This window comes from Cydia pomonella, chromosome 1 (genome assembly GCF_033807575.1).
Source record: "Cydia pomonella isolate Wapato2018A chromosome 1, ilCydPomo1, whole genome shotgun sequence".
In the NCBI taxonomy this organism is placed as follows: domain Eukaryota; kingdom Metazoa; phylum Arthropoda; class Insecta; order Lepidoptera; family Tortricidae; genus Cydia; species Cydia pomonella.
Window position 1 is genome coordinate 38,949,842 of NC_084703.1, and position 26,670 is coordinate 38,976,511.

At 36.6% G+C, this 26,670-nt stretch overlaps 1 protein-coding gene across 6 annotated transcripts in view; it reads left to right on the forward strand.

Moving 5' to 3' along the window:
* The window catches only part of LOC133522649 (protein sickie), a 268,242-nt gene that overhangs the window by 194,745 nt on the left and 46,827 nt on the right, over positions 1-26,670 (forward strand). For 4 of the 6 annotated variants that reach the window (XM_061858067.1, XM_061858037.1, XM_061858058.1 and 1 more), the window contains 12 exons: positions 4,863-5,040; positions 6,848-6,985; positions 8,149-8,202; positions 8,942-9,113; positions 11,302-11,394; positions 11,497-11,641; positions 13,465-13,578; positions 14,052-14,240; positions 15,945-16,051; positions 16,327-16,455; positions 22,641-22,723; positions 26,222-26,296. In XM_061858067.1, coding sequence (XP_061714051.1) covers positions 4,863-5,040; positions 6,848-6,985; positions 8,149-8,202; positions 8,942-9,113; positions 11,302-11,394; positions 11,497-11,641; positions 13,465-13,578; positions 14,052-14,240; positions 15,945-16,051; positions 16,327-16,455; positions 22,641-22,723; positions 26,222-26,296 — 1,477 coding nt within the window. Of the gene's footprint in view, positions 1-4,862; positions 5,041-6,847; positions 6,986-8,148; positions 8,203-8,941; positions 9,114-11,301; positions 11,395-11,496; positions 11,642-13,464; positions 13,579-14,051; positions 14,241-15,388; positions 15,416-15,944; positions 16,052-16,326; positions 16,456-22,640; positions 22,724-26,221; positions 26,297-26,670 lie in introns of all 6 variants that reach the window. The other 2 variants (XM_061858046.1, XM_061858051.1) reach the window with 2 other exon arrangements.

Sequence of the window (26,670 nt, forward strand, 5' to 3'; positions counted from 1 at the left end):
GTCACACTAGAAAAGGGGTTTATTTAAAATTGTTTATCTATAAGTAGGTATATTTATGTGTGTAAACATATTTTATATATACGCGTTACTTAATTATGCTTCCCTTTCTAGTTTATTACATGTAAAGCCTACATTTTTATCAGTTTTACCCTTAATAGATTGGTATGTATTTTAAAGCACGCGGTTGTTTTATGCGATAAACGCAGCGTTGAACGTATGCAACCAACGGAATGAGGGAAAATGACATTTTACGTTAGATAATCTAATGACACTATATTGTTTTACGCGGTAAACGTAGCGGTATGCGCATTGTCATTTTTCATACATTCCGTTAACGCATGAGTTCAACGCTGCGTTTATCGCGTAAAACAACCGTATGCTTAATTCGAGTAATAAAGATTGAATATCAATAGTTATTTTATTTAAAGGTGTTGTCTAACCGCTACTGCTAATATTGATACCCGAGCAAGCGAAATATTCTATAATTGAACCACGAGGTAGCGAGTAGTTGGAAAAGTGGAATATTGATCGTTGCGAGGGTTTTAAGGCAAATTTTGCCACCGAGTGAATCACGTTATTACCACATCAACACTTCGTTTTACTAACTTCGCTTGTAACTAACAATGTAATAGAATCTTGCTAATAGTCAGATTTAACCTACTTCGACTTGTGATAAATAGCCAATACAACTATTTGACACCATCCATACAGTCGGCAAGAAATGAACGTTTTTAGAAAATATTTTTTAGTAGAATTTTAATGTATATTTAATATATATTTATAATATATTTTTTCAGACTGCCCTAAATCTAAGCCAAAGAATTGTTCATACCATAGATTTATTTGACGAGATCTCTCATCACATTTTCTGTCTCTCATCAAACCTTTATTAAATTAAATTTAACCTACATAGTTATTCGCCGAATAGGTTTCTTTGTCTGAAATGTCTAAGTGTCTGATCCGTTCTGCCGATAACTTGTTTCCAAGTCAGGACGTCGCCGTCGGAAAGTTTGTTACAGTTTCGATTACACCGACCGATTGTGTAGACTTCAGACAACTCTGGATTATATTTCATACGGTGTCCAACTTTTATTATTTATAATGCTTCTTAAATTGTACTCCTGGTCTCCACTTTTCCGAATATTGGTCAATTTAGCTGACGAACAATGTTAATAAAATAAAGAACAATAATTATTTGTTTTGTTTTGCACCTCTACGTACCTAGCTGCATTCTGTAAGTTCTCAGAAAAAAATCAAGGCATTCATACCTAGTAAATAATAGGGAGTAGGAAGTAAGGAATAATGAGAAAGCTGCTCAGTTCATAGATAATGAGCAGCGCGGTATGAGTCGGCGCTTTCAGGGGATCCGTCATCATTAGTGCGTGGCTTCGGGCGCGCAGTTTTCATTAAAATGTCAATGTTGTGATGACAAACCGGCACCGACAAAGACTTGTAGATTAATGCACATCCTGCTGACTTAGAACTTGCATTTAAGATTTTCTTACACGAAAATGTGGAAACTTAAAGCATAAGTCGTGCGCCTTCTAACCTGTATGTGTAAATCAATTCGTCGCTGGACTTGGCCCGTCGCCATTGGACTTGAGCACTACACGAATAGTGGGCAGGTAATGCCATATCACCTGTCAAAACTCAGAAACAGGGCTTTTTATTTACTGTTACATTTAGTTTTCAAAAAATATTCAAAGTAATAATCCCTTTTTGGTCTATACCTATATTGCTACCCTTATATAGGCCACTGCGGCCGGTTTCTGATGAGAGCTTGTCGAGGCTTGCCGCGAATACTCGGCTGTGTTTGTACGTAATCCCAAGCAGTTTACTTAACCTGCCCAGAACACTGACTGTATGCGCTCCGCTTGGCTTCATTTCCTTTGCAAGGGCTGAGTTTCCTGCTTAGTAATGAATTGAACGACAGTAAAGTTGGGCACAGAAAACCTTTTAATAGTCGTAAAAGATGTTACTCATTGTTTTATTTTAACGCTTCTGTTATATAGGTAGTTTATATTTTGAATGTACTAAAGTACCTAAGATAGCATAATTACGAGTATGAGGGCTCTTTATAATGCTTGAGTATTTTGTTTTACATTACTTATCTAACCGAGGTGTTAACAAATTTTAACCGACTTCAAAAAAGGAGGAGGATATCAATTCGACTGTATGTTTTCTACCTCAGAAATCCGTTATTTCAGAAACGATTTGAAAAAAAAAAGTTTGAAAGTACTTAGTCCCAAGTTGGTCCCATTTTTGTCAGTCTAGTTATAATGATGGGATCTATGTATGATGAATTGAGGGAATTCTTCAAGTCTTATAGTGTGTTCACATATAATGATTTTTTGTATTTTTATAAACAAACTTGACATTTGGGGAAGTGGAACTGCTGATGAACATCAGAACAGAACACTTCACGATTAGTATTTCTCGTATGGCGATTTATCTTCTTCACTAAAATTGTTAAAGAAACTGTAATGTCCTAAAGAACATTTTTGTCAATGTCCAGTTTTGATCGTGGAATTGATGGAACTCCTCAAATAATGATGGCTTCAGATCCAGACCTTGAATCTTGAAACGTAACTGAAGCGTGATACTTTTTTTCGAACCGCACCAGGAATGGCATTCGGTTCGGCATGGTGTTGATGCTTTTATGGTTCTGCTTGGCGCCGACTTCAAACATATCAATAGCTAGCGCATATGAGAGGGATAATATTTTATTTTCCATTTTCTGAAGTCGGTTTTTCTTTTTTTTTAAGTTTTCTCATAAAATATTCGAGCTATACATAGTGCTTAAACATATCTGAACAAGCACTTTAACGTTATAGTTGTGGAAGTCGGGCTAAGATATTTACTAGCACCTTATTGACTTCTATATATTATAGGTAAGTATATATGACTGCGACTGAACAATTTTTTAAATCTTTAACTTGTTTTTATTCTTAGGAAAAATATCGTATTCGAGATAAGAAATAAGCTTGAATCGTACAAGTATACATAAAGAGACTATTGATCTCAATCGAGACCACGTTTGATTGATGTGTGCTCTTAAAGCACGCGTTATTCCTTTGTAAGTAATAACTGATAATAAAATGATACATAATATTCTATTCAAATGATTTATACTTTGTTTACTCAAGAACGACAATGTTTTCATTTTAAGCCATGATATGATTAAAGATGAATAGGTACTTTATGTAAGTTAAAAATATCATGCCTAATTACATCTGTACTATAGTGTATTATGCAATAAAGATTAAATAAAGAAATAGCTACATGCCATTTGAATATGTTGTACATACATAATGATACATAGGTATATTGTACATCACATGTTTAAGTAATGTTATTATAAATAGGTACCTATTCAAGAAGTCAGTGTGGTATCGGATTGCACCCGTTTTATTTAAACTGTAATCTTTGATATGTTCAAATTAGGTCATATAGTCATACGCATATTATTACACACGACTTGTAATGAGAGCACTTTGGATTATCAATGCATTCATACCGCCTCAAAGACCACCTTATGAACTCAAAGTAGTTATTATTCATACTGTGTTATTTCGCAAAGAGTTACCTACTTTTAAACTGAGATAATATTTAACAAAAATATTGCAGAAACTTAATGATAGTATGTATTTTGTTTGATTAAATTTACTTGTTTAAATATTTTAACTTGAGTACGTAATTTAAGTCTACATTTTTAGGGTACTTTTTTAGAGTAATCTAACGTTTAGTACAGGTACCTGATAAAAACGTCCTTCATTTGCTATGGATTAGCTAGGCAGCATAAAAGAGTTGAAAGGGATCCAATTATGTTGGCCGTGCTGTTTAATCGGTAAATCTGACGGATTATGTGTATTCGGCGGGGAAAAGTAAAAAGCTTAACTGATCCTACCAGTATCTAATTAAACTGTATCCTAGTAACACCAACGAAATGAAGTAAGGTAATTTCAAGTTTTGACGAAATATGTTTCTATTTTGTATCTAGGCTTCAAGTAATGGATTGCGTAATACCTAATAAGTATCTTTTAAAATTACGAATGAACAGAATACAGTAGTAGTACAGCCGCTATCAGAAACTTATTCCGGAAGAAACTAAATAAGTACTTACTCTTTTGCCAATGTATCAGAGTGTTAGTTAAAACCTTAAACATATTTTTGAATGTGACTATACTTACATTACTTACTTACGTTAAGGTACTTACGCGCAACGCTGACTCATTATTACTGTCAGGGGTTTTCTCCCCCACCAATACCTATTTTAATTCAATGGGCCCTCTTTTATGTTAAATTCAAGTGTTTGGGTATCTGTTGGTATCAGCATTTCTCCTTTTTATTATCCTTTTATCGATAAAACTTTAAAAAAAATACATGTTTTTCAGAAATGATAAATATTTAGTATCAAGTCTTATCTTACAAACACTCCTATTTTGTTTTGCACGAACCAACGTATTTGATTCTACTATGTAATAGATACTTACTCGTAGTTAATGATTTTGCTAGCAATAGGTAGGTAGAATACTGATAGGGAAAATATGTGTACATGACAAAAAACCCGGTTTCCACTGGCATTTGATAATGTAATAAAAAATAAACAACAAACGAAACTTTGTTCTAACGCTAAAATGATTTGCTCACATTTGACTTGACTTTGTATAAGGTTAAACCAATCTTAAAATAAACTCTTCTCCCAAGTTTTTACGCTTACATCTACGAGTAATTGCATTATATTTTATGGCCGTAGTCAAGTCCCTTTTTAGATTGGTCTTACTCTAAGACGTAAGCACTCGGAACGCTATTTACTCTAAATTATTTTCGAATACCGCATTATAGTGGTGGTGTTTCGACAGACGCGGACCGCGCAGTAGAGGCATGGAGGGTGGCAGCGGGGTGGTGTACCGCGTTGTGGGTCGCACGCGCAGCAAGGCCGACTGCGGGCAGCAAACCGAGCGGCAGCCGCCGGCGCCGCGCCAAGACACCACCTGGAAGAAGTACACGGACTCACCTGGAGTCGGGACACCGCCACTGGTACGAAATGTTCACTAGAGAATCGGACAGTGGAGTCCCGCGCAAAGCAAGCCCGACTGCAGGAAGCAGACCGAGCTGGAACCGCGCTTGAACAACTACATAGTTATAAAAGTTAATTTAGAGCGTAAAAGAGTTTCTATGTTACCTCTTTTAGAGCATTATGTGCATGTAAATTTACACATATAAAATCCTCGCCAGTTTTCGTATATCAACCTATACCTACCTACCTAAGTAATTTACATACTTTCACTAAAACACGCGAGTAACACACTATGAAGAAATTTAGTGGTGCACTATTAAATTAACGCCCTGATATTACTACACTAAGTAGTTCATTATTGTCTGGTATAACATGTATAGGTACACTAGATAGGTAGATGCGTAAGTGTACCTATACATGTTTATTGCTGTGCTTAGCTGATCGAAACATTTTTTGTAGACATGTAGGTAACATGTAGTTACCAGGCTATTTTAACATTTTTGCGATAAGTAAGCCAAGTATTGTTTATTCATTATGAACCATACATCTGTGTAGTAATCAGGTCATCACCCATCGGTGAGGTTTTTTGGAGTAAAAGTGGAATGAGTGTTGATTAAGAAACGCAAGAACTAGAGGTGTATTCTGACTTTAATAACAATTCAGTTCAGTTCAGCTTAAAAAAAAAAGGTGTATGTCCAGTGGGACAATTTTTCCAGCGTCCAGGTGGGAAGAACAACTTTATATGACGATTTGACCAATATCAAAAGTATGCTCGTAGAGCATGACGTTGTACAGTGGTTGCTCTTAGTAAAATGATAGATTTATTTTACAAATAGCCACGATAGACTGCCGGGTGTTGACTTTCAAAATTAATTCTTCATTAGCTGCACACTTCGACATTTAATTATCTACTCCATAAAATATTTTCGAGACGCCTTCCCCATTTTAAAGTTCAACCGGAAATCCCATGTAAGTATAGCCAGCTAAACACCTTTGTCAGCAGAAAAAGCAATTTTTTTTTATAGTACCTACCTAGAAATTCCCTTCGCTCCCACATTTTTTTTAATTGCTGCTTTTTTCTACTGGCGGAAATGGATTTGACATAATTTGTCAAATCCATTATCAGAAAACATTCATAAATATCGTTATGAATTTGTTCTGAATCTAATGGTACTCTTACGCATGCTCTGCAATAGCATGCTAATAAGCGTGCTTTTTGAGCATGCTTATGAACTGTTTAAATTTGCTATTTGCCACTAAAAAGCATGCTTAAAAGTAGTGTCTCAATACTAGCATAGATAAATAAGTAAGCATGGAGTGCTCACTCCATACATCAGATTTCTTACCTAAACGCTTATTATTTTCGTAGTCAACATCTAGCGTCAAGTAGCGGATTTCTAAGTATACTGGCTAAAAAAGAAATTAAAAATTTGTAAATAAAAGTGACGTAAAATAGACTTAAATAAAAATCATTTCTGATACTAAGTTTTATACATAAAAGTTAAAAATAAAAACTAAAATAATATTTCACAAAAAAAGTTCAATATTTTATTTAACCGTTGGTAGAGGGCTGAAAGCATATAGCTAGATTTTTTAATAATTTTTCTCGTAATGTACCTACATACAATTAGGCATTTTTAAAGTGGTATTGCATTACGTATTTCCCAAATCTTCACGAAAGTCCCACCCTTGGATATACAGATACAGGTAATTATGTAAGATCACGCTAGAGGTATAAAGAATGTGACCCACGTGAACTTTCGTGGGTCACTTTTTTACTAGTTACTTTTAACTATTAACCTAACCTAATGTTTTTAATTTTTGCAGAACCAGCCTGCGCCGGCGCCTCCGAGTCCCTCGCACGGGCGCAAGGGCGAGCGACGCGCGGGCCACCACTCACCGCAGCACCACAAGAGGGAGAAGCTCACCGCCGCACAGCAGCTGGGCATCGCGCCGCATCCACAGGTCTCTTTCGACTTCAATAGACCATGCTCTCTGGTCGACGACGTCCGCTGCGTATAACACCCCATTGACAGCAATACGTACCTAGGCTCAGTGTAAACGCTTTGTGTGGGCTCCAGTGCGCTTTGCCGAGTGCAAACACCCACCACCCACCTGTTTCTTTAGCTATCACGCCAGTTGTGTCTCAGCAAGAAAATTATTAAAAATCTGTTTTGTATTAACGAATTATTCCTATATTAATATTTAATATGATATATCTTTATCTTATATGCCTTTTTATTATAATGATATTTTAAGTTTATGAGGAAAAAATATGCTCAACATTTTCGTTCACTGATCAGCATATATACCTCGTTATCGCGGGAGCAAAAACAAGCCTGTCAAAGAACACGTGAAACAGAATGTATGTTTTGTATAAACGGAATATTCTGCCTACACATTCCTTCCTCTAAGATTTGCTTCATATCTGGCATAAAATTTTCGTTGGAAAAGTCAATAAGACTCTTATTTCACTATGTAAACGCTTACCTTTGAGTCAACGTGTCAACTTTGATATCAGTATTAAATTATTATTAAATATCAGTATTTAATTTGATATCAGTATTTTATTTACCTTTTCTACTGCTACATTTTGAACTCATAGGTACAAATAAACGTTTCTTGGTAGGAGTGTCTCTTCTGATATTGTTTATTGGTCATAATCTCATAATCTTCTAGTGCTGTCAAATTGTTGTTGCTCTCGCGATAACGATATTAACGATGTATGCTGATTAGGGCCGAATTTCCGCCTAGGTCCGGGCCTTGTGGGCCTAGGAAACCTGGCAATGTTTTGAGATGGAAAAGGGGGCCCCGATAAAATTAGGGAGACCCTCTGTAATTACAAGAGCCATACCAAGTACCTATCTAGGGGCCCTAGGTCTCTAAATCCGAGCCTGTCACTGTTACGCCAGAAGAATTCGTTTAGAAACGGCTGGTTTTTCGTGAAATTAAGTCATTTTTCAATGTTCGAAGCTATGCAGCATGCAGAATGCCACGTTGTTGGGTAGGTATTTGCTCTTTTCTAAAACCTTTTAAGGTAGGTTCTTGATTTTCTTGACACGAGTTGATGAATGCTTCACTGAAATTGTTATTACAACGTTAACATTTCGTGTCATTTTTATTTACAGTATGCAGCATCGAACTCTTCTAACCAACATACTTCTAGAAGTGGCGGGCCTCAGGTAAGGCAACTCAATAGCTACTCGTATGTTTTTATGTTCTCATTACGCAAAAGTCAAATACGATGTCCAAAGATTATATTCAGTCAAAACATGCTCATCAAGCATGCGTGGTATGTGTGCATGTCCTCAGATAAGCACTTTGAACAACTTTTGATATTTATGATTTAGGTACGTATTTAAGTTTCGAGTTCTTCTCTCACTCTCACTGAGCGTAAGCACGAGCGAGATGGATGTGTGTGCTCGACACCACTGATATCATATACCTAATCGATGAATTCCCTCAAATATAAAATAAGTAGCGCATTTTTAGAAGCAATTATAAGCTTTTGTGCATAAATTGTTACAAAATTTTAAATTGCGTTTCAGACCTATGTTCGTGATTTTTTTCTATTGAGCGTCACTAGAGAAAATCCTCAAGAGTGCTAATCAATTTTTGCAACCGTATTGTGATCTTTCAAAAACTCCACTGTCTGAACTTACGGCACTTTGATGAAATCCTGCCAGAAGCCTTTTCTCTACATTCAGTTATTTGTGAAATGTTTATAAGTACCGCCTGTCGGAAAAAACGAGAAATTTGACTAAAGTTTGAAATGCTTACAATGTCTCTATAAAAAAACTTCGTCGTCCTCTTTAATGCACTGAATAATGTAGGGACCATTATTTTTTATAGTGACGATTAGATATTTAAAATAAAGGTTTGTTTCAGGCAGCATCTAATAGATCTTCACTTATTTTTCAGATCCAATCGCCCAGTGGTTCTTCTTCACGCCCATCGAGCGTTTCGAGCGGAGGAAACGGGAGCAACTGCTCTAGCAAGGCTAAAGTGCCACAGAACTTCGGTTACGTGAAGCGGCAGAATGGAGTGCAGCAACCGGCTTCTCAGTCCAACAGCCCGCCGCAGCATGGGCACGGTAATTAAAAGTTTAATGTAGAATCGAACTCGAGTTCATTAGTTTTATTGCTATAGCGACTGTTTCTTTATATTGGCATAGCGATTTATGTGTCATTATTTGGATAGGTAGCAAAGCGAATTTTATTGCTAAACGGCCACGGTTTAGGCCTTTTGTTGGCAGGAGTAGCGCAGGTATAAGGTTGGCACTTCATCGTATTTGCACGATTAGATATGGTTTTGCATTTCTCTTCATTTTGTGAACGAATGAAAAAGATGCAACATAAAGAATTGAGCAAATACATTCAAAACAGTTGCCTTACTCGTCTACATTTAGTATGTAAAATATAGTAGTGGCCTAATATTTGTAGACTCAGTGACAAAGGCCTTTCACTGAAATCTACAAATATTTTGGTTAATAACTTATAAGATCGCACATTACTAGTTATTTCTAAGGGTAGATTAAGTAAAACACTCACAATCAGCGTATTTCATATCTTAATTAGTATATTGTGTTCAAAACGCAAATGTTACGTTGAATTATATTTTTTAGAACAATTAACATGTTTAAAACATACGTTATTATGACGTGATCCACTCTAAAGTAATTATTAGTAAGTATTTGTGCTGCCATCTAACAGATTACTTTCGAAACACAAACTATCACGTGATTCTACTCGCTGCTAGATGGAGCTACAAAAACTTTATATACGACATCTATTGGTAAATCTTATAAACTGTGTTGCTATCTTGTGAATATAGAGGGAGCTGTTCTAAGAGTAAAGGGCTTACACCCATCCTGGCGCCGGGCCATGCGATCGAAGCCGACGTTGATTCCGACGTCGGGCCCGATGACTCTTGCAAGGATCGTTTTTCGTCTTACGAAATATCAGCACATCGTTTACAACCATAGATGGTATACCGCGTGCAGACAGAACCGTGAGGGACAGAACATACGCAATGCGGCAAAATTAAAAAGACGTTTTAACATTCATGATAACATAACAAAAACAACATACGTAATTTGGTCGGGTTATTTGTTGCCCACTTATGGTATACTAAAATGTATGGTAGGGAATAAAAAAAATTAAACTGTGACAAGGACAAACAATAATAACGCTTTTCATGCTACTCTTCCTAAAAGATATATAAGGCTATCCCGTTCTGTCAGTTCCCCCCCCCCCCCCCACTACTCATGCCCAATTCATATTATCAATCCTGATAGTAAATACTAGATTCAGACCAAGATAAGTTGGCAGTGATTTTGGTAGCCCAGATGGTGCAATAGTCGAGTAAACGTCATAATTTCATAGAAGTTTGACGTTTAAAATAACCCGTGCACCGCCTGGTCTATCAAATTCGCTGCCAACTTATCTTAGTTTGACTCTAGATTCATGTTTACAGCCGACGTCGTTTCCGATGGCCAGCCGTCCGGCGGCAGGATGGATGTAATAAGCCCTTTAAGTAAACTAAAGTTTGGCCCAGTCTGCCTCATATAGACAGAGACAATCATAGGTAATTTCTTTGTCTTACGCTAGTACTAGCAACCAAAAGAAATGGATGAGTATAATTTTCCTAGTTCTTACTAACAAGTTGTGTTTGCCAGACTATACTTGATATTTTTATTAATTAAAATAAAACGAATACATTAATGATGCCTTAAAATTTGAGTAAATTAACAGAATATCATTTATCCAAATACTTTATAAAAAAACTACTTTTTTATTTTTATCTTGTATCATTAAATCCGTTTTTTTAATCTTGTCAGTTTTCTCTTCTTGTCTTAGGTAGTACCACAGATCTACATAGTACGGCCTAGTGCTTTTGCCCCTCCAGGGCTATAACCGCGAAAATCAAAGTTCAATTTTCCGGTATTTTTCTCTGTCACTCTAATTACGTTTTAGTGAGAGTAAAAGGGAAAGATCCCCGCAATTGGCGAATTTTGGTTTTCGCTGTAGGCCCCCAGACCAGATGACTGAATAAAATAAAATCATCTTGTCAGATTCAATATACGCGCCAATCGCTAATCATGCACAAACGAATGAAACGAACACAAAACTAAAACAAGACAATTTGTGAGTGTTTTTGGTAATCGATAATCTTATTTTGTTTAGGAAATTTGGGGGAGGTGGGAAAAAAGGACAAAAGTTTTAATTACGAATGAAAGCGTGAGCAATCGTGCAAATTGTTAGCATCGTTTGTTGTTCTAGGTGGTAGAATGGCTCAAGTTTCAGCAGTTCCCCGTACTAAGGTTAAGGTATCTGGCGGCACTCAAACTTGCACGCAAGATCTTCAGATTCACAGTAAGTTATTGCAAAATTTGAATGACCAATATGAAAAATGAACTACGATTTCTTTGATCTCCAATTTCACACGCGTGTACTTAATTTCTTTTTTTGTAACAGAAAATGGAATTGGTCCGAAGTCTTATTCACTCGGTGGTACGGCGGCAGCGCAGTTGTCGGCATCAGTACGGGAGCGACTACTCGGTTCTCAATCCCTTCCTAAGCCTGGGACGCATGATTTTGCTGCACTTTTTCATCATCACAGGTATAACACTTATTTTCAAATAGTAAGAGCTCAAAGATACTTCACTCGAGCATGAATTGCACTTAACAACTGATGATCTTATAATCAACACTTGTGGTAATTGGTCAGCCAATTGCTTGGCCAACATCAACAATTAAACAATTTAGATGTCTGCTGAGATGGTATGTTCATATTCTTTAATGTTAGACAGAGAAATAACCAGAGTTTTTTGCTTAAGTACATGTACTATCCATATGTGATGTATTTAGATTTTAATCACTGAAGTACAGGGCTGGACTCAAACTTTTTTATAATGGTTAAAAATGATCACTGGGAAACATGGTTAAATTTGCCACATAAGTAAGTAATCAGGTACCTAAACTTCTGTAATGTGGAATTCATTTTTATCATACAAGGGTCACTGAAACAAAGGTCATTATGAGCTAGCTACACAGAAACCAAAAAATAAAATATAAATCTAAACTAACTACTTTGGCTCAGCGATCCAAAAAGAATCTTGGCCTCTGAAACGAGAGAACGCCACCTGATCCAGTGCGGTTTCCTGCCATGAATTGGCATTCAGCCGACGCAGGTCCGCCACCACTACATCACACCAGCTGTACCTGGGGCGCCCGATCGGTCGACGGCCGGTTGGTCACCCCAAGTACTCTTCTGCGCGATCCTCCCCCATTCTGAGTAGGTGACAGAGCCAGCGAAGTCTGTGGGATTTAGTTACGCCGATGATATTGGGCTCAGCCACCAACTTCTTGATCTCGTCATTTTTCTGGATCCTCTAGGAGCCGTCGTCACAGGTCCCAGGATCTTCCAAAGAACTTCTTTCCGCTATCAGGAGCTGACTTTCCTCTTTTTGATTTAGTGTCCAGGTCTCACAACCATATATAAGAATAGGCCGAATGATGGTTTTATAGATTCTTAATTTTGTATTCTTACTGAGAAGCCTGGACACCAACACTTTATGGAGGGCTGCACTACATCGTAGTGCGTTTTTAATGTGGAGTGCAATCTCCTCCTCCCGGGTGTTTGTATCAGTGACTGTACATCCGAGGTAGTGGAACTTGTCAACACCCTGATATACGGTACCCTCCACACGAAGGCTGTCACGGCGAACTCGCGTGTTTTTGTACCGTTTCAGTTGAAGGTATTCGGTTTTTGCTTGATTGATCCTGATCTTGGTTGCTTCCTAAAAAAAAAATAGAATTATTATTTCATAAAAAATATTACACAAAAACCTAAAGGTTTCAACTCACCAAAAAAACATTACTGTAGGTCAGTAATGTGGTGTTCTATGCCTAAAGGGTCCTTTTGCTCATGCATGCTTATTGCATAGAATGCCACATATACTTATCATGTTAGACTGATTATAGTTGGATTTTTAAGGTGTCTGAAAGTTAAACTACTCTCTCTCTTGCTACAACTAGGGCATCTTAAAACTTTCTAACAATACATATCAAGTCCGAATTCGGGCCTGTATTTGTGCCACTTGGTTAATATGAATAAGTCTACTGTATAGTATCCTCTTGATGGCAGCGGCAATCAATTCAATGTGGTCACTTGTTTTGTTTATTTGTTATAAAAAACTTAGTGTTATAAAATAATAAAATGTCACATACATTCAGGTAAAGTTCCACTCAGGTGCTTATAAATTGCTATAAATATTGTGTTTACAGTGCACTTGTCATATCTTATCATTGTGAGTAAATAAGATGGTTTACATGCTTGAATATATCTTTAAGATCCTGGGAACTTTCATATCATTCTCATTTGGTTATCTGCATTGACCACAGACCTATATAGTTCTTAACAAAAAAAATTATTCTTTTCAGAATTACACCAAGAGGTGGCATCAAGATCAGTGATGGTAGTCTTTCTGATACTCAAACTTATTCCGAAGTGAAGTCAGATTATGGAATACCCTATGCTCCTTGGCTGAGGCACAGGTGAATATTCTTGTACATAAAATAGATAAATATGTATAGTGTTCTTGGTGTGAAATTTTTGTGTATTAATAATAGTTATACATCATTTAAAACTCTAAGGGTCGGTTGTTTGTTTTATATTTATGATTAGATTACCTAGTTGATAAACTTCTGTTTTTAATATTTTTATTGTACCTATGAATACAATAGATATCTAATAGCAGACTTCTTTTAAATTGATAGTTGCAACCGGCTCTAAGCTATTAAACTTCTCAAACTATATACATGTATCATAGCATTGCAATCATTAACATTCCTTGTTCATTTCATTCCTATGCCCACTACCTGTGTGCTATTTGTGTTTTGTTTTTACCTTAAACCTAATGTATCACGCTAGCCATGTATGGAAACGTCTTAATCATGCTTGTCCCAGTCAGTTGTGAAAAAAAAAAACATCTGACCAGCATGTCCCTTGATTGCTTTTCCCCTTTCAGCAACACTTACTCCGCGAGCGGGCGGCTGTCCGAGGGCGAGTCGATGGAGTCGCTCACGTCGCTGCACTCGGCCGCGCACAACCACACCTCCTCTCCTAACTCACATCACCGCAGCTCACTCACTCACAATAAGCTCATCATGCACCGGGAACCGCAGGGCTCCAGGCTAAACCGGAGCAACAGCATTAGGTGGGTTCGGTTTTCTAAACTATCTAGTGGCGATTTGGCTAACCAAGAATATAATATATTTCAAGGAGGGCTGCCATACTGTCAGACCGGTTTTGGTCATATTATAATTCGGGCCGTATGCTTATTTGCCACCGTCGTGGTATAAAAAATAAAATAAAAAAAATTAACTATTCAATATCATCAAGAAAACAATACAACAAATAAAGTCATAACAGGACAAACTTTAGAATAGAAAAATAATAAGATCCTCGCCTCAACCAGTTCCAAAATATGGTAGAATGATTGTAATGTGATATACACCGTGTTTTTATTGAATTGCGTTAGCTCCGGGGTTTCGGTAAGTACGTTTAAGGAAACTAAATGGCATAGTTAATTTAAAAAAAAAAAATTTTTTTTTTGTTTTTTTTTACTATTTTTATTTTTATAAAAAGTAACTAAATGTTGCATATAGCGTTATTATAACACGGGCATTACATTTAACTCAACCAAACCATTGAAAACTGTGATATATCAATGTCATTTCTAACATCGATCGTCCGAGATAGTACGTACGTTAGTAGCACATGTATGAACTCGCACTAAACACTAATCAATAAGTAAACAGGCCCTAAGGCAAGTGTACACGCTCGTAAGGGCCTTATAATATAAAAAAATATGATTGATTATCTCCGAAATGGAGTTAATTAGAATATCGGTGTCTTTGAGAAAGTTACTTAATTAAAGCTCAGGAATGCACCCTCGAAATTAACGCAAATCAAAAAAAACACGGTGTATACGGACATATAAATTACAGTTAAAATATACTTATGTATTCCTAGATTACCCTCTTACTGGTAAGTGGCATATCATGCCCTCGCTTTTTTGGTGGTGAAATATGCTGAAAAATATCTCAACAACACTATTTGGCCGACATTACACTTGTTATGAATATTTTAGCAACGTAGGTACTCAATTTTTGTTCAAACCGTGAAGTGATAAATAAATATGAACATAAGGGAATATGGGGGTCATGCGCACATCTCATCTTCAATCACTGAACTCATTCGTCATGCTTAAGATCCTTACGTATTCATTGCCATCAAACTTATAATTTCTTTTGAATAATGAACGCCGTTAAAAATAATCTTATCGATAATTACAATTTTTAGCTATCTGAGAGATAGGACATTCCCAAGGTATGCCACGGTTGGAAATTTGTTTGTTTTGGCTTCCAGGTGGCACGCTTCCCGTAAAAGTAAATTCTTATTACATCGCATGACTTGGCACGGCTTCTTTCCACTAATTTATTGATTTACGTACACATTTTGTTACACTTCACAAATCGCAATGTCACTCATCATTTTTGAAGCCATCAACAAAAACAAATTATTTTGTAAGTTTTAATGCGACGAATTTTCACTTATTTTCGTTTTTTTTTGACCATTCATAACTAATATGGATAATCGATCACTTATGCGTACTTTTATAATAGGCTTTTGTCAGCTAAATGTGTCGTTTTCGTGCTGTGCCTTAGACGTAGAACACACCACATTGTTGGGCGATTGAGCAATTCAAAACTTTGTATGAGCAAGTATTTGAATTTGAATCTCGTTATTGCGAGGTACCTGGACGCGAGTACGACGCCGTGCGCTGTGTGTTCTGCGTCTTATGTATCCGCATTGGTGCAGTCCTAGAGCATTTCGTTAAAGTATTCTATCATTGCAGATCCACGAAGTCCGAGAAGTTGTATCCGTCGATGCTGCAAAGATCTTCCGAGAGTGACTATGAGCCTTATTATTGCCTGCCCGTGCAGTATGGACCAGGGGGACAAGGTAACATATTTTATCAGAATCTGTAAGTTGCATAATTGAGCTCTTCCGAGGCGTTCCATAGAGTGCATATGTTATCGTAAAAACGTTTTTATAGTGAAAACGCGGTAGCACTTGTTAAAACTAGATTTCCGTAAGGCCTCGGTGAAAACTAGTTTTAGCTAGGATTTTTCAGTCTAAACTAGTTTTCGCAAAGTGCCTTCGTAAAGACTATCTCGGTAGTCTTCGGGTACCTATGCTGACATGCTGAGCGACACTCAGTAAGCAATATCTTCCAGGCATCAACTACGGCGTGTCGGAGCCGCCGTCGCCGTCGCCGCGGTCGGCGCTCAGCCCCACGCACCAGCCCGGCAACGTCATACACACGCCGAGGCATTCCCACCACTATTCCAAGAAGAATGATGACGGTACGTAACAATACAAAGAATTACGCTTATGGCCTTTACAGTGGCGAGGCGAGCGTTGATTTTTACAGATGATGTTGATTATGTATGTAGTGAGCTGCGAAATTGCATGGAGAAATTATGAATGATTTCATTGATAAAGTCGCCATGCACTTTTACGGCTGATGGCTATTTATCTCAAATCTAGTTTGATGCTTACGCTTAAAGATAATAAAAGTGTGCAAAAGGGAAGCAATCTCGTGTCATTTTCATGAGTTCACATTTCATGAGTGCGAAAGAGGCAGACTACAAATGAATTATCAAATCTCACGTAGAGCCAACAAGCTCTAACTTCATAAACTCTTCTAAGGTGTACTTACAAGGAAAGGTACCCAACTGTCCGGTTCCGATTTGATTTATATTTATATATGTTATAGGGTAGTCTAAAATAACGGACACGAATTTTTAGGGTTCCGTAGCCAAATGGCAAAAAACGGAACCCTTATAGATTCGTCATGTCCGTCTGTCTGTCCGATTATGTCACAGCCACTATTTTTTAGCTGCCCAAACTCAACCTATTGGGAGAAATTGTCCTCCAAAGTACTAAAAAGTCACTAAATCTTAGCCGATATAACAAAACACGTGCTCATTATTTTTTGCTGCTTTCAAACATATACTCAAACCAGCTATTAACTAGCAAGTTGCTTGAGCATCACTTTCTATAGGGGTTAGAAGATTTAGTAATTTTTTAGTACTTTTGAGGACAATTTCTCCCAATAAATTGAGTTTGGGCAGCTAAAAAAAAATAAGTGTCTGTTATTTTAGACTACTCTATAACATATATAAATATTAATCAAATCGGAACCAGACAGTTGGGTACCTTTCCTTGTTAGTCAAAATATCTGGTTTGGCCGTTTCGTTACTACAAGAAAACATTGTATAACAGAAAAAGAAATGAACCCTTCGTGCGCGAGTCCGACTCGCACATGGCCGGTTTTTTTTAATTCCCATCACTTTCCACTGCCCCTTTATAAGTCGCCGGCGTAAGTTACTATCGAGTAGTTATTTCTGATTTAAATATAGAATTAAGTATACGTGTAAAAATTAAATAATCATAAATATGGACATAATATTTTATTCTGGCGTGTACCGGTCACGCAGCAACGCTCGGGTCCCATTGATAATTTTGTTCACAATGAAAGGTTGCATTTTACCTGCCTGCATGACAAAAGTATCGTTACGTTTTTTACGCGCATATACCTGTTTTTAGTTTACGCAGGTACTTATAGTAACTTTACACGAAATTATAAAGTGATTTTTATAACTCGTACTCAGAGTACATACTTACCAATTTAATTCTGAAATACTCACATATTACCATCAGTAGCCTCATTTCACCTTTATAAGTTGTCGATTAGATTTATTGGTTGAATGCTTGATTAAAATTAATGCGTGAATTACAGTAAATCAATATCATAACACAATAAGGCCGAAGCTTATTAAAACTGTAGAGGAGGCGAGCTAAAACTATTCAACAGCTAGTTGGCTAAGATAATTGTATTGTTTCTTTAAAAATAAAAATAAAACCCTTAGGTGAGGGTCTTTTGACATGTCCGTTGGTCCGGCCGTACGTCAAATCCGTTTTACTCGAAAACTGGTGTATTAATAATTTAGAATGTAAATACATGACCTAAATAGTGTTTGCTTTATTTAGGCGTATTGCACAAGTAGATGTCAACATTCAGTGTGTTCAGCCATGCAGCTGCATGGGTTGTGAGTTATAGTAGGTCTTCCGGTGGTCCAGAGTATGATAGCAGAGGACAGCGCTGGATAATGTGTTCCATGGTTTGGGCCTCTTCACCACATTCAGACAATGCTGAGTCCTGCCATCCCCACCTGTGCAAAAAGTAGTTGCTTCGACCGTGTCCCGTTCTCAGTCTGTTCAAATGGCACCATTGCTGTCTAAGAAGATCAAATCCGGCAAGACGACGTGCTGGGTTAACAACTCTCGAGTCTACATTTGCAGCGCTCTACTCATTTTCCCAGGCTTCAGACACATTAAAGCCTTGCACATTTTGAGCATATGGAGGGCGTCGGGACTTCAAGCGCTGATGTGGTGGGCAGCAGAACTCTCGATGGATAGGTAAAGAGCTATTTGACCTAATTTTATCAGCTTCTCTCAATAGCGCATGCTTCCTACGCAGGTGTGGCGGAGCTATATTGCACAGAGTTGGCAGCCAAGCTGTGGGTGTGGACTTAATGGTTCCTGAGATACATCGCATCGTGTCATTTAGTTTTGTATCCACCTTAGCTACGTGTGTACTTTCTAACCATACAGGAGCGCAGTATTCAGCGGCAGAATACACTAGGGCAATGCCAGTGGTGCGCAGGCATTCGACGGATGCTCCCCATGATGCTCCACACAATCTATGCAGAATGTTATTTCGCGAAGCTAGCTTAAGTGAGAGTTTGGTGAGATGCTCCTTGTACGTAAGTGACCTATCAAGGGTGACTCCAAGGTATTTAGGGCATTGGTTATACCGTAGCTTTTCGCCGTTGAAATAAACCGTAGGTTAGCCATTTGGTTGCTCAGATGGAAACATGTTACCTCCGTCTTGCTTGCGCTAGGAATTAGTCGCCAAAACTTAAAATATTCTGCCAGCCTGTTCAGAACGGCTGTAAGGGTTTCTTCTCCAGAAGAAAAACATTTGCTTTGTGCGACCAGAGCTATATCATGGTGTTTGCTTATGGATGTTTACAAGTATTTTTAGCAACTATCTACAGAGCAATAAAAATATATCATAGATTTTCAGTATGCCCGATTTTACCGTCTATAAGATCATGTCATTCACGAAGACTGCCTCGACTCGTAACGTCATGTTATTAAAGGTTAGATTTGACAAATCTGCGCGTCTACGTGGATGACACGAACTATATTGTAAGTAGGTAACGAACAAAAATATAGAAAAACAAAATGAAAATCGACATAGGCACTAAGTCGAGTGGAGTATTCTTTTATTGGAATATGAAAATCATAATAATATTTAGTTTTCATTGAGCGTTTTTAATTTTGAAGTACTAATTTAACTTTCTAATTTACTTGTTAAAAATATATTCATTGCACAATGAGCATCAATTATTGGCAATTGAATACCTATTAGTAATATAATTAGTGAACGCAGAGATTTTTCAATATGCATTTTTATAGGTTCCGTTGCCAAAATGGCAAAAACAAATCGTATAGTTTTGTCTTGTCTGTCTGTCTGTCCGTCTGTGTCTGTCCGTAGGCTACAGCTATTTTACTCGAAAACTATTAGCTGTATTTTAATTAAATTCCGAGAGTTTTAAGAGCCGCTAATTTTAGAAGTCCAAATTATTAAATATATATTTTTAGGGGGGCACATTATTCGATAAGTCTTTTATAACAAGGTTAAGGTTTTTAAAGTTTTATCTACACCCATTTCGTAAAGCCTCTATGATGCGGTTAAAAACCACAAATTGTACTTGTAAAGTCAGTTGAGATGATGTTTTACTCGAAATGAAGTGTCAATTGAATACACTTTTGATAAATCTCGCATGTTACTTGATATCGAACGATATGGCAAGGCAATTTGAGCCGACTCTAGTTTGTCTCTGAATAAAAAAAAAACTTTTAAGAAAGAGCTTAATGCGTGTGTATAAAATAAAAAAAATAAAAATAAAAATAAAAATAAAAATAAAAATAAAAATAAAAATAAAAATCATTTATTTCGGACGACACAATCCATATTTTGTTAGTTCAAATGAAGCAGTGTATGTATCTGTATACAACTAAGCATTAAAACACTCGAGTGATTCTTTTATGATATTTATTTCGTTCATTTCTTAAACCCACATTGGTATTTTAATGCATTTAATTATGTAGTAGTCACACAAACTATTATTTCGATTATGTATGTACTTTGAAAATGTTCACTCCAAGAAATGTGATACGCCCTTCTCATTGTGTGGCTTTTTAAATATCAGGTGAAGTTATGGATCCCTCCATTATGCGTGGCCTAACACGCACTTGACCGGTTTTCATATTTATTACAGTGACGGCAAGTAATACCGACTTTGGCGTTAACATCCTTAATATGAATATGTGAAACTGATATTATACTTTATCAGCATTATGATGTTATAAATTACAATAGGTTCGTACAGGTAGCGTCAATTAAATATAGTGACAACCAAGGTAGCCAAATATACCTTCATTCTCTATAGATCCAAAATGGATCTAGTGAACGCAACACACCTTTGTGGCTATAGGAATAAGGACGTGTTGCGGTATATTTGGCTGTCGCTATCTATTTGATTCTGACTGTACCTGGTGCAAAGGTTGGCCAACGCCATCTAACGTGGTAACGTAACGCGGCAAATGCGATAGGCACATTTGCTTTGTACCCGGTGTGAACCGGTACAACCGCGGTGCTCCATTCGAATGAAGTATTATATTTAGTGTAGTTATTTATTAATTTAGATATATAGGTATTTAAGCTTGGTTTTTATGATTGTATGTACCATTAATGCATAGTACATAAACAATTTTAAAAGTTGTCGCTCGAAACCAGTTACGAAAGAATTACGCGGTTTCGCTTAAGTAAAAAAAAATCTTTCGTTGCAACTAGTATCGTAGAAAGTAAGTAATTTCTTCTGCCGCAATTGGTTACGTTACGAACCTCCGGTTTCGTACGCGGCCGAAGGGATAATATTATGAGAAAATATACGTTCGTTACTGATAATGATAAGGCATTCACTCTAACTACTACTATTTGATTATGTTACTTCAAAAGTCATGTCGAAACTGAGAGGCGTATGATATTATTTAGCTTCACCGGGGATTTTTGTATATTATTTGCTTTATCTAAATCTTGTGTGTGTTTGAGCAGACATTTGACATACTCCCGTATATCCGATAACAATGCAATAATAATATGCTAATATGAAGCTGATCTGTTAATGCAGTTGAAAGATAGCTAAAGGAACTCTTCGGTGGAAAAACATAAATACGTTGAGTTTAGTTTAGGCTCACTAAAAGATTCCGAGAAATACTTGATAAACATGTAAAGGAGAGAAAGTACAGTCGGCAATAATGTAAATCAAAAAATATTTTAGACGGTTACTTGTATATAGGTATGAAAATTTGTATGCCATTAATCAATTAGCATTGTTTTTAGCATGTATCCCTAAAATAAAAGGGCCGATTCAGACGCAATTTCACCGTAGGATTTGTGACATACTAGCGATGGTTCTTAGATGGGTGTTATGATCCAGCAAATGATAAACTAATTGTTTTTTTTTTACATATATGTTTTTCACTTGTCGTACCTAGTGTGATCATAAGTTTTGAGACAAATCAAATAATTCAATTACTGAAATGTACCTATACGTTTAGATATTTAACTAATCACATATAATAAATTGAGTTTATTTAAAATGGACTTCTGTGTTTTTCATTATAATATATTATCATTATATTCATTATAGCCGTTTAATAACCGTGGCATTTAAGGAACCCTTTAAATGTCACGATGAAAAAGTTATGTTTACTGGCGGGAAAATATCGGAAGTAGAAGAAAACTGTAATAGATGAAATATCAAATAATTATATAAGGAACAAAAATATTTCTGTAAAAAAATGTCTCGTGCCCATAGAGTGTTTTACAGTAAAAAATAATTATCAAACACCCTGCACGAAAGAAAGCACCAAAATATAAATAGAGAAACGTTAGACGGCAGTTATTTTTAGACACCATTTCTATTCTTTAATTCTTATAGAACTATAAAGAGAAGGTAATTTGACCGTGACGTTATTTGCTAGTGTTTCATATAAATTCCAAATCGCAAATCGTTTTGAGAGTTAGAAAAAAGAAACTGATTTGACTAGTAGTCAAATACCCTACTACCAGACGATCGAACGAAAACCTGTTATAAAACACTCTTGTATCAAAAGCCTAGAAATACACTTTTTTTTGTTACTTATGGTTGGTGATTAAAACTAATAATATAATATGACGCATTTCGATGGGTAATATATTTCAGTTTTCGTTTTTCTTTCGTCTCAAAACTATGAACACACGAGGCAAATAAGTACCATACAAGCTTTTTTTAACTGACAACTGACTCACTGTAATATAAGATTAATGAATGTTTCTTGTTCTCCAACTTACCGAATAGTTTTCCAACAGTTCACGGATCGACCGCCTCGCTGGTTTCGACTGCGTCGTCACTGGCCGCCGGCGCGGGCTCCGAGGAAAGGCAGGCGCACGACGTAAGTACAGGAATAGGCTAGATTACAAGTTTTTATTAATGGTATCGGTCGATCAGGGTTGTATTGAGGATCAAATGTATATGGGCCCCATTTTATTTGTAGCAATATTGCGCAAAAAAGCAGCGTTTCTGTTGAGCAGAACAAGGGACAGCCCAAACACAATCCTAAAGATGATTGCTGATCATGTGTGTTGTCCTGTAATTAATGAAATGAAATAATTTTAAGTGTAAAATCGAATTTAACTTTTAAGTACTAACATTATTTTAAAGAATTTGTATTAACAATAATAAGATTATTGTTATCTTCATTAAAGAAATAAGTTTAAAGTGCTTAAACAAATACAAGTCAGAAAAAATACAATAAAGGCCTACAACCTTACTTTTAATACGTGATTATGACGTCACGAAAATGTCGGAAATGCATGGTACCATTTTTTCAATATAAAGTTAAAAAAAAACTGAAATTTGGAATCTTTGAGGTCATATATTTATTATTATTTACACTTCTTTGTGTTCAGTTTATTATGATAAATTGCTCATTTTATATCTGTTTAACTAGATTTTGTTATAAGACGTGAAGCAATCCACGTCACAGACGTGCACCGAGCACGAATGTGGGCCGCACTAGTGCTAGTTGAAATTGCATGGAAAACGCGTATATATATATATATATATATATATATATATATATCGATGTTGCATGGAAAAAAGTACATCGAGTAACCAAAAAGAAAAGAAATTAATGCGACCGCAGAAATAACCCAATGGTAACTGCATAGAAAAATATAAAATGGGGAACAACGTTTTCTGACCGTCAGTCCGTCTGTCCGTATATCACAGCCATTTGGAACCGGGTGTGTTTTGTAAGCCGCTATCTAGATCAGAGATAGTGATGACGCATACATGTACGTAACTAAAAGAGAAAAAAAATCATTACACATCAACGTCATTATTCATTCTATAGGTAAGGGAGTACTTTTGAAAATTGCTTCTTGCTTCGAAAGTAAAAAAAAAAGAGTTTTGATATGTTTTTTTTTTCCCTAAAATTCTCAATCTTATTAAAGAGATGAAATGCCACCTCTTTACTTCTACGGCTATTTTTGATACCATAGGAAGGCACTTGACCGGTTTTTTATTATAAAATATTGACCCTTTAAAGTCAGGTTAGATATGGAATAAATAAGCAATTCACTCTAACGCGGTTATCACACTGGATGCGATTCACGCGTTTCTGTTTGTTTGTTTGAGCGAGACAACGCTATCCGCGTATTATAGCCACATCCCGCTCGCACCTCGGTAGACGTGCGAATCGCATCCAGTATGGTAATAGCCCAATTAAAAGTAGGTATGACGCAAAAAAAACTTATTCGTCTTCATCTAAATGTTCCAAGGGCCGTTCTCATGTGTAAATATTTCTCTTCACATACTTACTACCAAAACGGGTGTGATAAGTTAAAATAATTCAACGTTCAGTGCGAACGTAAAAGGATCACGCGGTTGAAATCCGTTACGCGTCAGTCACCGTCACAGATCTGAGATCTAAGTACCGGTGAATAAACGGAAAAGATATGCTTTAGTAAGAGCTGGCGCACACGACACTCTATCTTTATTTCACACGAGGTATAGAACGCGCCATAATCACAGAATAAATAATAGTACTACCGTACAGAAATGACACTTCCTACAAAACCGAAGTTTGACAGCGATTCAGGGACGAATTAAGCTGTCCCTTTCTAATGTATAGCACTATCCCTTTCGGCCATTTAGCGATGTCAAAATTCAAGTCATTATCTTATCTGTGGTCGTGCACGTATAGGGACGTCAAGTTGTGCCAACCCTAATAAATCGGAGCAATGCTGAGCCGAACGAAGTCGGGAAAAGCCGAAAGGAGGAGTGTCGCCCCACTGCCATAATACTGACATACCCATTCTGCATTGATACTCAAATAGAGTCAGACCAAGATAAGTTGGCAGCGATTTTGATAACCCATACTGTGCAAGTGTTAAGTAAATATAATTTCATAGAAGTTTGACGTTTAAAATGACACTTGCACTCTCTGCGCTGCCAAAATCGCTGTCAATTTATCTTGGGCTGACTCTATATACGTACTTTTTTACATCTCCATAGTACTAGATTATCTTCGTTTCATGCGTCTCAGTACGGTACCTAATGCGGTGTGGGGTCTTCAATCACACTTGAATATCTTGGTAAATGTATTCATCTGTTTAGCCTTACGATGTTCTCCTTCCTTCCTTTACGGAAAAGAGACGTGTCTAACAATATGTCTGGTTGTTTCGACATGTAGTTGGTACTTATAGAAATACAATGTAACATAGTATAGGTCGATAATAACCGACATTTAGGGCCTGTTTCACAATGTCCAAGTCCTGATTAAGCTACTTGCCACATATCTGACGAATGGGTCTCTATTGTTTCCCGTAAAGTTTTAAGTCATAATGTATTGTTTGGCCGCATTTTCGTTAGTCATTGGATTTTCTTAGAAACGCGTAACTTTTCAGGATTGCCATAAAACAAACTTAACCTAACCTATCTATAGGATAACCTAAGGAAATTTCTAAAAAGTTAACGGTTTCAGAGTTGTGACTAATGGTAATATGACTATCATTACATTATGACTTTCAATAATTATGTCAAACAAAGGGATCCGCTGACGAATAAACTCATATTTGGCGTTTTACAATCTTCAAATAAGCTTAACTGGTAGATAAAGTGCTAAGTTTTATCTGGCAGTTAATTTATTTATTAATTAGATTTCCAATACTTTGACATCGTGAAACAGACCCTTAGCTTCTAATTAGCTTGATTTAAAAAAACTGTATCTTATTCAATTTGTTACTTTACGTGTCTATTCATCTCAGTGTCCATTGAAGGCGCTTTCTTATTATTGCTCGCCAAAACTCAATTTAAAATTACAGTTCCAGCAGGTATATTTTGTGTTAGATGGGACGTTTATGAGTTCTAAGCGGCGAGCTACAATAGAAACTCTTAGCTATAAAAGATAACCTCCTTTAAGGGACAGAAGCGATTGTTGTGTCTATTTTGTGACCGACTTTACCTATATTGAAACCTATGTAAACCTTAGGTTCAATACTACCTTTTGTTAATCTATATGTACAGCTGATTTCTGTTAGCTGAATCAGTGTTGGTCGAACGTTAATTAGAATTGACCATTTACCATTACAAATTGAACCGTGAACCGTAACGGACGGTTACAGTTTACGGTTCAATTTTAATGGTAAATGGTCAATTCTAATTAACGTTCGACCAACACTGAGCTGAATATAGTTGAGTATACTTGGAGCGCACAGATGATAGCGCAAGAACTTAAAAATATGAATTATTTATAGAATCGAAATAATCGCAGCCGTTATTCCGTTATTTTTTAAATCATTCCCCATTTTTAAGTCCCGACGTATTAGATTTCTTCTATCATACATATTACTAGGTACTGCAACTAAAAATGATATATCATTGACAGGTACGGAAGCTGAGGAGAGAGCTCGCCGATGCCAAAGAAAAAGTCCACACATTGACTACTCAGCTCACAACAAACGTAAGTACCTACTAATATTGCCTCCTTATTTCGGGACCGGTCTCATAATTGCTCTAACCATTGAAAACAAATTACTAGACAATTATTTCTTTTAAACCTGTCACAAAAGCATTTCATTTAAGTTATGGACTATGTTTAAACATACGTATGAGAGTATTAATGTTAGTCTCGTCCTGCAAAGAAGCTAATATCTTACGACGTCCGATTAACTAGAAAAGTCAGTTGAAACCCGATCACTTCAGTGTGGACAGAATTTAATCTCTTGCTCTGTCACCTTGTAAGGTTTACCAAGCACGAGATGCCTACCGCTTAGTTGACTAATATGTTTTGTTGTATCACAATGTAACCTAATATTATTTATTAGTATTAGGTAG